The 17,674-nt window shown below is 33.1% G+C and overlaps 2 protein-coding genes across 2 annotated transcripts in view; both read left to right on the top strand.

Annotated features, from left to right (window-relative positions):
* LOC143919212 (guanylate cyclase 32E-like) overlaps positions 1-17,674 on the top strand; it is a 63,788-nt gene that overhangs the window by 33,675 nt on the left and 12,439 nt on the right. Inside the window, exons 5-8 of the mRNA XM_077441424.1 lie at positions 8,509-8,626; positions 9,743-9,892; positions 10,733-10,829; positions 13,665-13,749. Of these exons, the coding sequence (XP_077297550.1) occupies positions 8,509-8,626; positions 9,743-9,892; positions 10,733-10,829; positions 13,665-13,749 (450 nt within the window). The remainder of the gene's footprint in view (positions 1-8,508; positions 8,627-9,742; positions 9,893-10,732; positions 10,830-13,664; positions 13,750-17,674) is intronic.
* LOC143918766 (zinc finger MYM-type protein 1-like) lies at positions 3,760-6,294 on the top strand. Its single transcript, XM_077440816.1, has 2 exons — positions 3,760-3,826; positions 4,230-6,294. Exons 1-2 carry the CDS (start codon positions 3,769-3,771, stop codon positions 4,904-4,906), a joined length of 735 nt encoding a protein of 244 aa, XP_077296942.1. The 5' UTR covers positions 3,760-3,768; the 3' UTR covers positions 4,907-6,294.

Below are 17,674 nucleotides of genomic sequence, written 5' to 3'. Positions count from 1 at the left end.
CCGAAATTTGCAACGGTTTGTAAAGCTTTTGGATTTTTAAGCTAAAACAGATGCGTAAAAACAACTTTAAAAGATGGAAATATTTCAACGTTGAGAGCCAATCAGAGCGAATCTCAGCAGTTCTTAATATCCATTAACGATTCCACAATTATAGTTTTTCTGCGAGGTTACACATTATTTTTTTAATAATATTAGTAGCTTATCATTTAATTATTTGTGCGTATTTAGGATCTGCCATTTTACGGCTGTGATATATGTATAATACAAATTGTATTATTTGTAATAATAATATATAATAATGATCTTATGAAAGTTCATAATGTTTATAACTCAATTTAATTTATAAAAAACTTTTTTATGCATAATATAATATATATTTTTTTCGATCTAAAAATTTTAAAAACCGTTGAAAGCCGGCCAACCGGCTTTTATTTGTATAAAAATCTTAAACCGGCTTTTTCTTTCGGGCAGTTTTTTGGAACCCTGTCTGGTCTGGCTCAAAGGCTAAAACTACATAACTACCTTAAGAACGAGGTATCGATGGATCGGTGACTTTCGGAACCGATCGTAAAACTTGATAAAACCACGTGACTTTGGAGCGCTGATCCATAATAGCTTTTTTTTTGCTGTATGGAAATATCTGTTTCACTTGTCGAAAGCACTTCGTGTTTCCTTTCTATTTCATTGGTTTTTGTATGACATTTTGTATGGATAATTCTTCAATTCACCATGTCCAATTCAAATTGAATTCAATGGCGCCAAGAAAAACACAACAGGATAAATAGAACGCTGACGCAGCAGGCAGCAGCGCTCGGCGCGGACAATTGCGCATAATTACTATTGTCCCACCATACGTTTCATCAGTGTACATACATAGAATACACACAAATTCTTGAAAATAACGACTCTTTTTGTTTTTCGTTTATTTTACTGCTAGTAAAAATATTAATATATAATTTTAATTTTGAATTAGCAACTCTTATTTTTTTACATTCTCGAGAGGAACGAATTTCTATGCTTATATAAGAACTAGTGAATAGCCCGATGAAACATCATCGCATGGGTATAAAATTATTATATACTCGTATAAACCTAAAAAACATCCGGAACCGGAACCGTTATTTTCGTAGACTCTCATAGATAGTTTTCAATTTTTTTTTGTAATAATTTTCAATTCTTAAAGTTAACGTTAACAAAATGTTAATTAAAGTTAACAAAAAGTAAAATTTTCCGATTATACACAAACGGTCATTGACCTCGTAGCGTTGAATATTATTATTACACATAACAAATTAAGTACATATTCATATGATGTGTATTTACAACACATATCCTGGGCGAAGATATGGCGTATGGAGCGGGCCCGTGAGCACATCGCGCTTGGAATCAGAGGTCCGAGGCTCGATTCCCGGCGCCGCCCGTAAATAAAATCAATTTTTTTCAAACATCGTTAAAATATAAATTAATTTCAATAATTTCAATTAAAAATATATATTTATTTGTTTTATATGAAAAGAAAAAAAATGGTTCAAAAACTCGCTAAATAAAATTATTATAATTACGTATTTTTATATGGCGAGAAGGAATATTTCAATAAATGTTTAAAAAAAAAGGCAAAATCAAGAAGCGGCTTTGGTGTCGTGGTTGAGACCGTGAAACTCAATTAGACCATACATATATGAGGCTTTTTGAGATCGCAGGTTCGACTCGCAGCAAAGTCGTCTCGTCGAAAAATGAATTTGTCGATTTTTATCGATTCATTCATTATGTTCGGCGAGCGTTAGGACACACACACACACACACACAGATTACCGTCTTTATATATATGATGATGACTTTGAGAAAAATAAATTGAAACATGTAATTTGCGCTTTATTTGTATTAACTTCTAACTTTGAATTGTATGAGTTTCGTATTTCACTAGGAAAGAGTTTTAAACAACTTATATTGCGTTTCAAATTGAAAGGGTTCAAATATCATATCTGTTCTTCTTTTATATGCGACGTTACTGCAAGTAAATAAACAGTCTTGTGATCGTTTTTTGTTACATTTCTTTTTCATAGCAAACGCTAACGACGCAAACTGTTATTGCGTAGTTTATAAACGAGTTCGTTGCACGTGGGTGTTTAACGGCAGGCTTAACGTCCGGACTCCGTTAAGGGGCTAACTACCCGTCGCCATTAACGGCTTGTTTGCTCACCTTTCATCGGCAGGGGAGGGGGGGGGGGGTGGGGGAGTCCGTTGGGTTTTATCATAAATAAACAAACTCGCGTCAAAAAAGGGACGTCTTGCGAATTTCATATTCTGAATTAAAGATGTTGTTTGAAGTTTGTGTCTTAAAATTGAACAGCTTCGTTTCCAATTCTGGGGTATTTTTACGGGTCAAATGCGAAACCACATCGGACCGCAAGGCTTCTTCGTTTTCCCGAAAGGATCAAGCAGAGGCGGACCGCTAGTTGAAATAAGCCCGGAAAAGCCGGTGATAAATGATCCTTTAAAAAGGGTTACTTGTGAAATATGATACATTCGATATAAACATGTTATTAAATTGTTTTGGATGGTAGTGGGAGTTTGCTTTTACGCAAAATAAATTGCGTCGTTTATTTACGCAATCACTCGAAATAAATGTGGTGTATAATATACATACATAAATATCATTGAGAAATTTTTCTTGTCCTAATTCGGTTCTGAGATCGACTCTGCCCTAGCCGATTTGTATTTTGGGCATTCAACGCGCGTGAAATTGTTTTCGCGTGCGAAATCACGCTTTGATCATTTTGTCAAAGATATCAAATTTGCCGATTTGTTTATGCTTTGATAATGATGATATTAGAATAATGCTGACGTTGATGAGAATTTCGAATTAATACGTATTAAGGCCCGTTTATATTATCCAGCACTGCACATTAGCAGCCCATCACAACACTGTACGGAAAAGACTACGGGCGAAAAAACACTTCTTTTCCATTCCTACTTATTATATTTTAGACACATTTAGTATCAATTGGTTACGGTCAGTAATTAGTGCACTACATAGAACCCTTTATGCAGAAAACATATTTGTCCGTTTATTTATGAATGGCATATATCATTTCAAATGACAATTTAATTCTTAAATATACCCGGAAATATTAGTCAATTGTTGTTTACAAACGGGACACTTGTTTATCTATTTTTGTCATTATTATTTATCACGATCTTATTATTTCGACAAGTTCTCCTACATTTCGTCAAATATGGGATACACCGTTATTGATCGCCGTCAAGCAAGGATAAATACAAGGATACAATTTTACCGGAAACACTCCAGGGGGGTGATTTTGGGACGGTGCGTGTTGCCGTTCCATGAATATGTGCAAGGCATTCCACATTTTTTTATTTCGTATGTTTAAAAGTATCTAAAAAAAGTCATGTGCCACGTTCATCGCTGTGTATTTTCTATCATTACTTCTATACATATATGTATGTATACTATACAGTATACACTATACTGCAGTGGCCGTTTTAGGCACGCTAATACTTGTTTTGGACGAGTGCAAGGCAAAATCAGCTTAAATATATGTACATACATATACATCAGTGGCGTATATTGGGTGTGTGCTAGGTGTGCGGCGCACACCCGTGAAAACCAAAGACCACATAAAGTAGTATTTTAATACAAAATAATGTGTTGTTGTATAAGCAAGCATTGATGTGTATGGTGTATTTACCGCGTAGTATGTATGGTGTGGTGTATGGTGTGGTGTGCAGTCTGCAGCGTGTTGTGTGATGTTAGATGTAGTTTGTGCGCCGCGACGAGAGAATACCTATGCCGTGCAGCAAATTGGTGGGTTTGGTTGGAGTGTGCAGGCGGATATTCGCTTGTATAGGTTTGTTCGCGATATTAAGACGTACGGTGTGCTACGACTTCAGAGCACCGCGCACCGCACCGCACCGCACCACTCGGCAATTGACCGAATGCGATGCGGCACGTGGTCTCGTACTTTTTCGCACATTCGTATTTTTATGGTCATATTATTACCTCTAATAACTAATAATGGCTAACAGTGTTCAAGACATTTTAACTATTCCGTTTTCAAATAGAAGTTTTGAGATAAAATTAAAAATAATTAAATATGGGAAACCGTGTCCGTCTCTTCCAAATTTATCCAGTTTGCATAAAGAAAAAACAAAAGTTTACACTAGACATTTTTGCGTTTCAAATTATAAAAAATTCGAATGGATTACAGGCTGTGAAATTCGATCCAAACTTTTCTGCTGGCCATGTTTATTGTTCTCCAAAGATATTAATGTGTGGAACAAAGAAGGATTTGCTGATCTCAACCATTTGACAGCAGCACTGAAGAAACACGAAGGATCGCAGGCACACGTTCAATCATTTCTTTCCATACAAATGTTTGGCAAACAACGAATCGACGTATTAATTGACAGTCAACGTAAAGCCGAAATAAGTCGACATAATGAACAAGTAAATAAAAATAGAGATGTTTTAAAACGAATTATTAACGCAATAATCTATCTAGGAAAACAAGAACTGTCCCTGCGAGGTCACGACGAGTCATGTAATTCCGTAAACAAAGGCAATTACATTGAATATCTAAATGCTCTTCGAGAATATGATTCTGTTTTAGATACTCATTTAAATACTGCTACTACCTTTCGTGGTACTTCTCCAAGTATACAAAATGACATAATCGAAGCAATCTCTCATGTTATTAAAGTTCATATAAAAAATGAAGTAGAGTCAGCAAGTTTTGTTGCTATTATTCTCGATGAAACTTCAGATATAATGACAAAATCACAGCTCTCAACAGTTTTACGTTTTGTATGTAAAGGCAATGTACATGAACGGTTTATTAGTTTTACAGACGTTAGTGCTGATAAAACATCTAATGGTCTAATCTAATGGTGAACATAGTTGAAGAATTTAAAATTCAAGACAAATTGGTTGGACAGACTTATGATGGAGCAAGTGTAATGAGTGGACACGTAAATGGTTTGCAATCCAAAGTCCTCAATGCTTATCCTTTTGCTCTTTTTACACACTGTTATGCTCATGTATTGAATTTAGTATTGCAGCAAGGTCTTTCTGATATTAAAGAAAGTAAATCATTTTTTCAAACTTTAAATGGATTGTCTACATACTTTTCAAAATCTTCCAAAAGAGTATTCGCTTTACAGGAATTTGTGACAAAAAGACTTCCCTCTGTAGCACCCACAAGGTGGAATTTTACATCTCGTTTAAGTAGCACAGTACAACAATACAGAAGTCAATTTACATATTTTTTTTCGACATGTTATAGAAAATTGTGAATTATGGGACACAGATACTGTTATAAAAGCACGAGGGTTTTTAGGCTTTTTAGAGGATTTTCAAACAATTAAACTTCTTCAATTTTTTTCAAAACTGTTTGGAATAACTGATGTTTTGTATAACATTCTTCAATCTAAATCTTCGGACGTTTTATATTGTTGTAAAAAAATTAATGATGTTTTGCAGCAACTGAAATACGAAAGGTATAATAATTTTGAAATGTTATGGAATAATTATTTAAATGAAAAAAATGATGATCATGATCGTAGGCCACAAAGATTAAAAAATTATTCAGAAGTAGAAGATAAAACTTCATTTCGTCAATTATATTTCAAAATAGTTGATAGCATAATCGCACAAGTCGAATGTAGATATTCTTCACTTTCCAAATTAGAATATTTCCACCTTCTTTGTAATGATAAATATGACGAATATAAAGAAAATTTTCCAAATGTTTTAATTAATAAATTAAAAGATTTTTATGGATCACTGTTTGATTATATTCGATTGAAAAACGAACTCATTGTGCTATATTCCAGCTCTGAATTTTCAGAGAAACCTGTTCATGAATTAATACAATTCATGACAAAAAATAGCCTCGAATCTGGTTTTAAAGAGGTGTTTAAGCTGGGAGAATTAACATTAACGATACCAAGCAGTACAGCTTCAGCAGAACGGTCTTTTTCGGCGCTGAAAAGAATAAAAACTTGCTATAGAGGTACGCAAGGTCAAGATAGATTATGTGGCCTTAGCTTAATTTCAATAGAAAAAAAGTTATTGGTGGAATTAAAACAGAAAGACACATTCTATGCAGACGTGATTGAAAAGTTTATGTCTCAGAAACGTCGCATTGAACTTATGTATAAATAACTAATAAATTAAACATTTTTGTAATGCAAAACGAGTATTTTTTTTTAATTGCTAATTTTATACCCTACGCCCTACGGCATACACAGCACACCCGGTATTAACACCCACCGTCCGCCACTGATATACATATCAGAGCGTGACAATACGGTGTAATATTTCTTGAGCCATATCGTCGAGTCAATATTTTCACTTGCACTCACCCCTATGACGTTAGGTCATGCGTGAATATTTCAACAGCGGCCAAAGATGCAAAGCTGCTGTATCATATGAATAGATCGTGTCGGCTATTGCTGTTTGGATACGCCACGTACACATTACAAAACATATGAATGAATAAATATTTTTCATATTACTGTTTACGTAAGGCTGCCGGCTTGAGCTGTACTGGTATAAACGAACCAGATGTACCAGATTCAATTTGGACACCCACTCAGTGCGTAGGTGTTATTTACTCGTCTCGAATTTCTGTAATATAATGTAATTTATATTTTATGTAATTTTATTATTATGTTACGGCTTCTATTGGTTCAATTTTAAAAAATTTATTTCAACTTTTTATCAACCTAGACTTTTAAGGTTTGAACAATAATATCTCTCTTAATACATTTGAAATTTATTCTTAAAATCACTGAAAATTCTAATTTCATATATTTATCTGATTTTAAAATCTTTTGTTTTCGCTGTTTATTTTGTTGTGTTGATTAAACTAAAAAAATTCTGTCAATACGATATAGTCCTAAATTTAGACTACAAATATAATCTTCTAATATATAATTTCGAAAGAGACTTTGTGTGTAAGTATGTATGTATATATGTATCTTTGGTTGAGAATTTCGTAAACAATTCAAAATTTCTATGACGACAAGTCAATTTTTTTTTCGATTCAAATAAATTTAATAAAAAAACAAATGAATATTTACTAATGGATTCGCCATGTTTACGCTGTTTATATTACAAATACTGAGTGAAGCTGGGTAAAACAACTAGTATAATAATAATATATATAAAAACGGTGTGTCGGTAAATATGTAAATATGTTTGAAACTTATGACGGACCGTGGACCAGTATGGAGAGCCGAGTACTCGAGACACGGGGAAATCTATCGGAACGTAATACAGTATGGGGGGCCAATTAGAGCCGAGCATTCGAGACGTGTGGATTTGACGCACGTAGCAGCTTCGGGGCGGCAGCTGCAGCGGCAACCGAGTGAATCAATTTTGATTTTAATTTCGTGTTTGATTTAGATTTCGATTTTGATTTCAATTTTAATTTCGATTTTGATTTCAATTTGCGGAAGCCTAGGGGCGGCAGCCTCGATTACTGTTTTAGTTTCAATTCCTGTTTCAGTTCCGGTTTCCGACTTTTTCTTCAATTCTGGATCCGGATTCCTGTTTCAGTTCCGGTTCCCGATTCCTTTAGATATTGTAACTTTATTTTAAATCATGTATCAATTTGTTTCCGAAACCACCCGTTGAAATTTCAACCGGCACAACACTAGTCGTATATAATAATTGTCTAATGCTTGCGTACTCGCTGTTAACACGCTCGTCTCTCTTTCTCCCTTTGGAATCGTATATCGTGGAAAGAGACGGAGCACGGTGAGTGTTTACCAAGTACCCACTCACTATGTTCCGTCTCTCTTTCTCCCCTTAGAATCGTATATCGTGGAAAGAGACGCGGCATCTAATAATAATATTTAAAATTCAATAAATTTTTTCGAAAAAAAAAATCGTATTTTAAATTTACTCTTTTGTTTATGTCGACCGATCAGATGTAGTGCATAAGTATGTGCACACAGGCCACTAGTAATATATAAATAGATTCTCATACAAAGTAATTCAAAATGTATTCCAGATTAAGTAAACTGTCCGAATAGGTATTTTTGTATTATTTGTGTAAGGAAATATACATTTAGATATAAATTGCATTAGCATTAACTGGGAGATCACGTACAAAGTATTGGAACTTCCTTCGTTCGGTACATTTTCCTTTTATTATTTGAAAATTATTTTCAAACGGATTGAAACGGATTGGATTACGTCACGTGCGCCCTTCAATTCATTTGTGATGTATTTTTCACAAAACGTTTTTTTATTGGGAAAATTATTCGATATTGTGATCCTTTACAAAAATGTGTCGAACAAATTTTACTATTGTTGAATTCTGTCACGGCCAAATAGGAATATCCGTGCCTGACGCATCCAAGAGGAAAGGTGATGTTCACACAAAAAAATATATTATTCATACACCTGTGTCGGCTCTTCGAAAGCACTTCAATCTGAAAAGTTAACGCACGCGTACAATATTTTATATTATGTTTCAGGAACTGGCTCAGGTACACGGCCTGACGATTACCGCTCAGCATCAATACTCGGATTACATACCTCGTCACATTGCCGATATGGACAGAATTGTAGAAGCTACGTTTTCAAGAACTAGAGGTATTTTTTTTGTGCTGTAGATACATCATTTTGAGTTGCATTAATTTATGTTTCACTAACCAAATATGAAATCGAATCAATAATTACAAAATAGAACACACATGTATTAGTTTTATAATGCAAAATGAATGTGCATACATATGTAGGTTGTGTGATATATGTACATACATACCACGGTCGTAGCCAGAATTTTTAATGTGGGGGGGGGGGGGGGGGGGTTGACTGAAACTCAGGTGCAACTTCCCCAAGCGTTTTTTCAAAAGAAAAAAGGAAACTTTTTGTAACTTATTTTTCGTTTCCAGAATTTGCTCAAAATTAGGGTCAATGTATATGAATATTAGGAACACATTCTACGACAAATTAAAAATAAACATTTATCATCAATAAACAGCGGATATCATTCTCATACTGACTTCCCACGAAAAACTGATGGGCTTCCCACGGAATTATTTTTTTCTGTTGATATTGAACAATGTTTTTATTTCGTAATGGCATAATTCGAATCATAGAGGTTTTGATGATGAATACATAAAATATGAAAATTTTCTTAATTTCATCTACCCATCTTCATTCGATACCTTGGATACCATTATTTTATCCAAAATTCGTCTATTCTTCTAACCACATGGCCCGCCCAAAGCCATTTCAATTTCTTCCACCACCCTTATCCTACTTCTCACCCCCGTTCCCTATCTTATACATACATACATGTATTTAAAAATAACCATTTAATTCAGGTAGTATTTCAGTTGGGAAGTACTTTTGTAGTACTTTTAGACTGTCTACACACACGAACTCAGTAAAAATTGAGTAAACTACCGTGTATAGGTATATAATTTGTATGTATGTATACATATATAGACTTTACAGATGGCTACGTGCTAATCAGTTTAGTTTTGAATGGTTTAATAATCCAATTATATAGTCAGACATACCGAATACACGTATGTACGTTTGTACGCAATGTAAAGCGGCGAAGATGTGACAATATTGCTGTTTCAAAAGAAAATTTCGTAACCTTATTCAGTTCAAAGGTCGACTTACTATATAGTAAACGTCTAGTCGATGTATTGTTATAGTATAGTTATAAGAATTGAACATCTGCTTATTTTTCAGTGTACGTATTTTTTGGTGAGCACATAGCCTTAGTCGACTTCGTGTCTTGCCTTCAAAGGAGGAGGCTTTTGGATGATGGAGAATACATAGTCATATCGGTGGACGATCAAATATACGACCCTCAGAGGAAACATGACATAGTTCAAAGAGGTAATAAAATGTTGTTATGACAACTATTTTTGCCGTCGATCAATATATATGTATGTATAATAAAACCGTAAACGTATTCTAAAATGCGCATAATAATAAGGATAACAATGTCTTATATAGGACTTTTACATAGGGCCAAAAACGATCTATCTATCCATTAATTTAAATACATAAAATATATTGCAATTGTTATTATGATACGAACTATGTAATAATATGAGATTATTAGTATGTATGTAAGTCTTAATATATTCATATCTTTATTATATTACATATTTATTTATCCTTTTAGTTTACGTATGTAGGTACATATGTATGTAAAGGAGGTATATGTACCTACTAAGATATAAAACAATGGAACGTGTAGAACTTTTATGAGTAATTGAGGTTCTAAAAAGGCTTATATTTATATATAAATAAGAATATGTAAAATTTAAATATAGCACGAGTTCAAATATATATAATGTATTTGTCATATGTTACCCACGAATTTTCTGAATGTCATGTTAATGTTACATGATGTTTTCGCGCTGTTTACAACGACAAATTCGAAATCTTTTTGATGTATCCACGCTACGCACCTTTTTAATGGATATGCGCAATGTCAAAAAGGAATGATATTTACATTATGTAACATAAAACGGTGAAATTAAAATTTATTTGTTGAAATATGTACATATATACATTCTTTCGAGATAAAATTATGAATTTTTAAAAATACTTTATGTATGTAATATGATTTACATATGTAAATAGTTTTTCCAATCTTACCGATTGAATGATGCAATGTATTTTATTGTATTTTTTTAGTATTGCATATTAATCGTTTTTCTTTTTCAGTTTATTTGGATCCTTTTCTGAATAGCAGTCAGAATTTCGTCGCATTCAGATCAGTATTAAAGTTGACTCCATCACATCCCAGCAATCCACGTTACAGGTAGGTTAAATGGACGAGTAATTTAAATACATCAAAAACTAATAAATGAAATATTTGCGACGAAGAAAACGAGTTCTTTATTAAAAACTGAAAGACTCTGAATTAATCTATTTTTGTCTCTTCACGAATCCGTAGAACAGATAACGAATTCTCAGAATTGTCAAAATTAATTTTATTACGGTGACACATATTTTTAAAATATGAATTATTAGCATTTCCATAGAATTGAAATATTTACAGAGCCTTTGGAAAATTGTAATAATTACAAGTCGTAAATAATAAACATTAAAATTTATAAACGGATATACCTACGACTCTACAATCAAAAAGTTTCAGGAGTTCGAATAATTTCGTATATTTGTATCCAAATTAAATCTCAATGCTATGGGGATGACTATCAAAAGTTATTTGAAAGAAAAGAGAGTGTGGGGTGGAGAGAAAATACGAAGAGAATATAGAAGAACTTACGTTCTAAAGTTCTACTGAATAGTTTCGCGAATATTTTATATAATAGATTTTACAAATACAACCCTACAGCAGGATTAAATTCACTTAACTGTTGATTAATGAAAAAAAAAATGACAGTGAATAATGAAAGTTTTTCAGTGTCGAAATTCGAACCTTTGACAAAAGCCGAAACTTTTTGATCGCACTTCATACATCACAAAAATGATACGACCCCCTCTGTTGTATATTTCCAATTAAAATTCTCATAAAATATCGCTTTTCATGACGCACAAATTTATACATATGTACATACATATACTGGATAGATTATTGATGATCCGTCTCTTTTATCTTTGTCAGCCAGCGTGAATATTTCAAAATAACTATTTATGTAAATGTTGTATGTAAAACATTAACATATAAAACATAACCTTGTAGCTATCCAATATGTTGTTAATACCTGTGTTGTGCCGATTGCTGATAATCCTTGAAACTCTTTCAATTGACCTATATAAACATAATATGTATTTCGTATTCGAAACTTCAAAGCGATCTCGACAGTACCATTTCCTTGCGTTTTCCGCCGATCTATTAATGGTATGTCATATGCATGTATGTATGTACTTACATATAATACAAGCGTTTGAACTGTGATATCAACAATAGAAGGCAAAACGAATCGTTTCCTATTGAACTTATCATTCGCTATCCTACTTATGACGACAGCTTCAATGAATAAGAGGAGGCTCTCAGTATCATCGATACAGATAACGTATATATCGGGGGTATTCATGTGACATATTTAAGGTAGAGCGTATGTTGAAAAAAAACTTTACGAAAAATGGCATGGAGAAATATTGGGGTGATAAAGTAGATGGGTATCAGAAATTAACTAGTATCTCTATTTTTATCATACATACATATGTGTATATTTACATTGATTGATTTATCGAGATACTATATTGGAGTTACACATGTATGTACATACATACTTCTAATGACCCTGCGCACTACACAATATTCTTCGTATTATGTGACTAAAAATAAAATCGTGGGTTGTTCATAAAATTTATTTCATATATAATTTATGAATGATTTTTATTTCGGAAACATTTTAGCTTTATAAGTATTTGTGAAAATTTCGTTCAAAATCACGGACTGTCTGGAAAATTATTTCAAAAGTTTTATTTTATCCGTTTGTCCTGTCGTTGTGTGCTATTTCGATAGACAATTTTCTTTTTAGGAAGTTTTATTAATACCTGGTTGACGAGATGCGAATAACCCGGACCGAGTAGCTCGGGCGTTACTCATAACGTGGCAACATGTGATCTGGTCGCACTTGTGATCTGAATTCGAGCCGCGCTAAACATTACTCGTCCTAGCTACTTGTTATCATGTCAATCCGGTATAAATGACTATTTAGTAATGGTTTTATTTTACAATATTTTAATATATACGTTTTTTTTTACTAAATTAGAATGATTAAGTGTGCCAGAACATTTTTAAGGTCGGATATAGAGTGTAATTACGTGTTTAAAGGGCGACTGAAACAAGGCTTTCAAAGTTTTTTCGATTATATCAGAAGGAATATTTTATGAAGAAAGGATTAAAATTATTAACAGTCCTTAACTGCTCGAGTCCGATGAAATTCTAATAATCTTTCATATAGTTAATTGTGGTAGGTGTTTCCAATTTGTCTGTCGTTTATTTATTTATTTATTTTATTATTATAATTAATACACAAAAAATGAAGAATAACAATAATAATAACAAATTAATGACCAATGTGTCCTGACAGGTTGCCCCAATGCGTCACACCAGTCTTACAATAAAACAAGAACAGTAAGAAATTAGCAATCATTCATCTAATATTCTAATTCAAATAGACTAATGTTGAATCTCATGAATATTTTATCATCTACCATTATTATAGACTCATGTTGAATCTCATGAATAGTTCATCATCTACCATCATGGTAATGAATTGCCTATGAGATGTTTGCATCTGCTCATAATGAGTAGGTATCGTATAGCACTGTTGATTTAAGTATATACATATGTATGTTTGTACGTATAAGTACATTCAGAATATAACGTTAGATTGTATGTTTTATTTCTCTCGAGTATAAATTCTATAATTATAGGGTATTAATTCTACTGTTTATTGTTTGTGTCGAGTACGTAATATAAAACAACCCTATTTCGATGTGTTAAGTCTGTTGAAATGGGAAAAAAAGCCCACGGGGAGAGATTGACGAAAACTCTTGATCTGTAAACATCCACGACCCAAATATTCGGAGTGTCCACGTAATATGACGACTAAATTTAAGTGTAATTGTTTTCTAAATGAAATCATTTGGCCTTTTGTAATTTATTTTTAATTTTCAGAGAGGTTTGCGAGCAAATACGAGCGCTATCTGCGGAACCACCGTTTTGCGTGCCTAACTACCATAAAATATTCGATAGCATATCGGTGAGTAAATATTTTCACAGCTCATTTCTTTTTTTTCAATTACGTTGATGTGGAAGTGAAACCTTTGTTGATTTAATTACAGAATAACAATAATGAGAAATATATTCATATATGTATTTTTTAATTTGAAAACGATTAATATCGGATTGAATATATAATATGTGTGGGTGTGTGTTTTTAATTTGAACATGCTAATGATTAGCAATCGTCAATCGATTTTCCCGGTGGTTAAAGTTATCATTGTTAGCGAGATCTGGATGGTTGTAAAATATAGAGCAAACGTCGGCTGTTAGAGTTTTCTGGTTTTATTTAACAGTATTTTTTGGTGCTAGAATACATGCTAACCACCTAGAGGTTCGATATATGGGTTGGCCTCGATTGAAAATAATTTATTCCGAGTATTTCTGTAGTACTGGTGGTTAGACTTGGATATCTGTGACTCCAAGTCGATCGTTTCTTATCAGAGTTTGCTAATTTATCTGATTTCATCGTTGAAACGGTTCCTCATCAAATTGGCAAAAACCATCTTATCCAGTATGTCACCCCTATTTGAATATGATTTCAAAAAATTATAATCTATAAATTTATATACATATGTACAAGTTCAATATCATAGGTGTCGCTAAGGGCAACCCGAAATGGCATCACGAGAAAATATAAAAATTGGATCCATCGGCTATGTCGTCTTTTCCAAGTATTAAATTATAAAAATATATATTAACAAGCAAAAATTGTCGAGACGGTTCCATATAAAACTGGCCTCATTAAAAATTTACCTATCTACTTAAATCATAATTCAGTGGCATTTTCCATTCATTTCGCTCCAGAAGGCGACGGGATACTACTGGAGATAATAACCTTACCCAGGACAACTTCACTACATATGGCGAATAGTACATACATATGTATATTTGACATTGTTATAGTATACACATATATATATATATATATATATATATATATATATATATATATATATATATATATATATATATATATACATATGTACTAGAAATAATTTCAATTATTCTGTCAGGAAAATTGTGTCGCAAATGAAACAGTCGTCAATGTTTAATTCACCCGACAAAATTCTAGAGGCTAAAGGGAAAGGCAACATATATTTTATTCAGATGCTCCAGTGAAAATGTCTAAAACGTGAAAATCCCGTTGAAAAGTCTCCCTTTGGGGAAAGCAATTTAATATACCCCTAAACGACGACGGATCAACATGTCAATACGACAAACGGCAGATTTAACATGGAAAACGATTAATGAAGAACTAGTACACATGAATGTTTGGTGTATTTCGAATTTAGCATAACAATTTAAACACGAGGTATATAATATTATTATTGACACAAAGCTAAGACGTAGATATCATAATTGCGTCTGCAATACGATTAATGTGAGCGCGGATTTGACAATTGTTCATCCGTTGTGAAATTGCGTCTAGCATTTCGTAAAATCATTTACCGCTCGAATTAATACGTTCAGAAGAAATATTAAAATAGTGAGATTGAAAACCAATCCTTATAAACGTGGCAAAGTGAAAAATTAGCGTAATCAACTCATAATATTACGGAAACTTAGTGAAATATAAAATTGGCCCGATAATGGTACGATGGCTCGAGGAAAATGAGTCTAAAATAATATATATTTTTGACTTTTAAAATACGCTGGATAATTAATTAGTACTTTAAAAATTGCGCAATTTTTTAAACCCTCATATTTCATAAAGGAGAGAAATCAACCAACAAAAATCATGGTCATTATCGAATTCAGTTGGTCAAACTTAGTAATAATTGATAAGTCTCCGCTTCGGTAATTTGTATTTTTTGCTCAGTGTAATTTTTGAGAGACAAAATTGTACTCACCCAAAGCAAAAATATTTTTTTCTAAATCAAAATTACAACCAACAATCGTTCTAGCCTATTATTGTATAAAAGGAAAATTTGACTGTGTACATATCTATATGATTACTTAGTAACGATGTGTGTAAAGTTCGTTTATATTTGTAAGTATAGCTCAAGCCAACTACATACACGTAAACAGCAGTACGAAAAATATTATTTAGTACATTCTACATGGACACATTCATATGTTCCGTAATGTGTACGTGGCGTATCTAAACAGCAGTATCCGACACGATCTATTCATATTATACAGCAGTTCACGTCATCGAAATAAAGCAGAACCAGCTTTCTTTAGCCACTGTGGCAATATTCACGCATGACGTGACGTCATAGTGGCATGACGTGATGTCGTACTAACGAAAGTGTTCAAATGAATACTGTTGCGTAGGGGTGGGTTCAGGATCCAAATTAAAAGCCAAAGTCGCCGCACAGCAATTATTCAATAATTGGGGACACGGAGTCCACACGGAATCACTGCTCACTCCAGAATAATCTAATCTACCGTGTGTATCTCTTTATAAAAGATAAGTTGCACAGTACAGCATCCCCGATCCGTTGTTATGTCTATTGTCTAGGCTAGGGGTTCCCAAACTATGTACCGCGAAACACCAGTGTTCCGCTGAACCTGAATATGTGTTCCGCGACAATTTGGAAAGTTTTTATACAATACAACACGTTTAAAGATCTTATACTTCATATTGAAAGGCGAGTGATGATCAATCTCCACTCGGATGACCATCTTTTCTTACACCGTGCGCATGAAAGAGATGGGTTATATTGTTTTTACCTGTCGGGCTGACAAAAAATTTCCATTCATTTAAAAAATGTCATGGATGAAGCCGTTAAAATTATAAACTATGTAAAATTAAGACCAATTCAATCCAGATTATTTAAAATGTTGTGCGATGAAATGGATAGTGGAAACAAAACACTTTTATTACATACTGAAGTGAGATGGCTATCCAGAGGAAAAGCACTATTAAAACTTCGAACTTCGAACTTATATAAACTTCGAAGTGAGTTATTAGTCTTCTTGAAGGCACAAAATAATTCAGGACAAAATTTTGTTAAAGTTTCAACAAATCCTTCACGGTTGATAATTTTACATATCTGGCAGATAGTTTTACTAAGTGCAATAAAGTTAACTTATCATTACAAGGAAAACGTATTACAATTTTAATTCGAGATACAATTGCATCTTTTTGATAAAAAAATTACAATTTTGGATTTCATCAGTTGAATCTAATAATTTTGATTGTTTTCCTGCCTTACATGCATGTTTGAATGAATTAAATTTTAAAGTAGATGAAGTATTTTTAGAACACCTACATACCTAATTTGAAAACAACTCTTTTGCAATATTTTCCAAAAACTAGTAAGGACGATTCCTGGGTTTGGAATCCATTTTCCGTGACAGCTAGGCTCAAGTGCTAGTGACTATGAAAATATAATTGATTTAATTAGTTTAATCCCGTGAGCTTAATCCGTGGTCTCTATTGTTCACGGCGTATCGTCACGCTCTGAAAGAATTTTAGCTAATTTTGCCTTGCACTCGTTCAAAACATTTGTGAACGTGCTGTAAATGGCCGATGCTATGTAGTATGAATAGAAGTATGTAGTCTTTTCCGTGCAATGTTGTGTTGACGTGCAGTGCTCGATAATATAAACGGACCTCTACTCGCATAATCGAATATTGCTATGTGCTGTAAACCTAGTATTTTTTTATTACAAGGACCGTCTCTTTAAATATAATTCAATGTGTATATTTTAGCATAGTTAAGCCCGATCGGAAAACCTGTCAGTTAGATTTGTCAATTGTTTGTAAACAAGTCTCGGTATAATGTTACGACTCTTTCCATATTTATGTTGAGGTGTTTATGCGATATTTGTGTACATTGAAGTATAAATTCATCACACGTGCCGAGTTTTCGCACGGACAAAAAACATTTTCCGCAACGAAAATAAACAGTTCTGTTGTGATGTTTTCACAATAATCCTTATAATAATTGGTAT

The sequence above is a fragment of the Arctopsyche grandis genome, chromosome 11, assembly GCF_051622035.1.
Source record: "Arctopsyche grandis isolate Sample6627 chromosome 11, ASM5162203v2, whole genome shotgun sequence".
Taxonomy (NCBI): Eukaryota; Metazoa; Arthropoda; class Insecta; order Trichoptera; family Hydropsychidae; genus Arctopsyche; species Arctopsyche grandis.
Note: the sequence above shows the minus strand (reverse complement) of the source record. Positions and strands in the feature narration are given on the sequence as shown.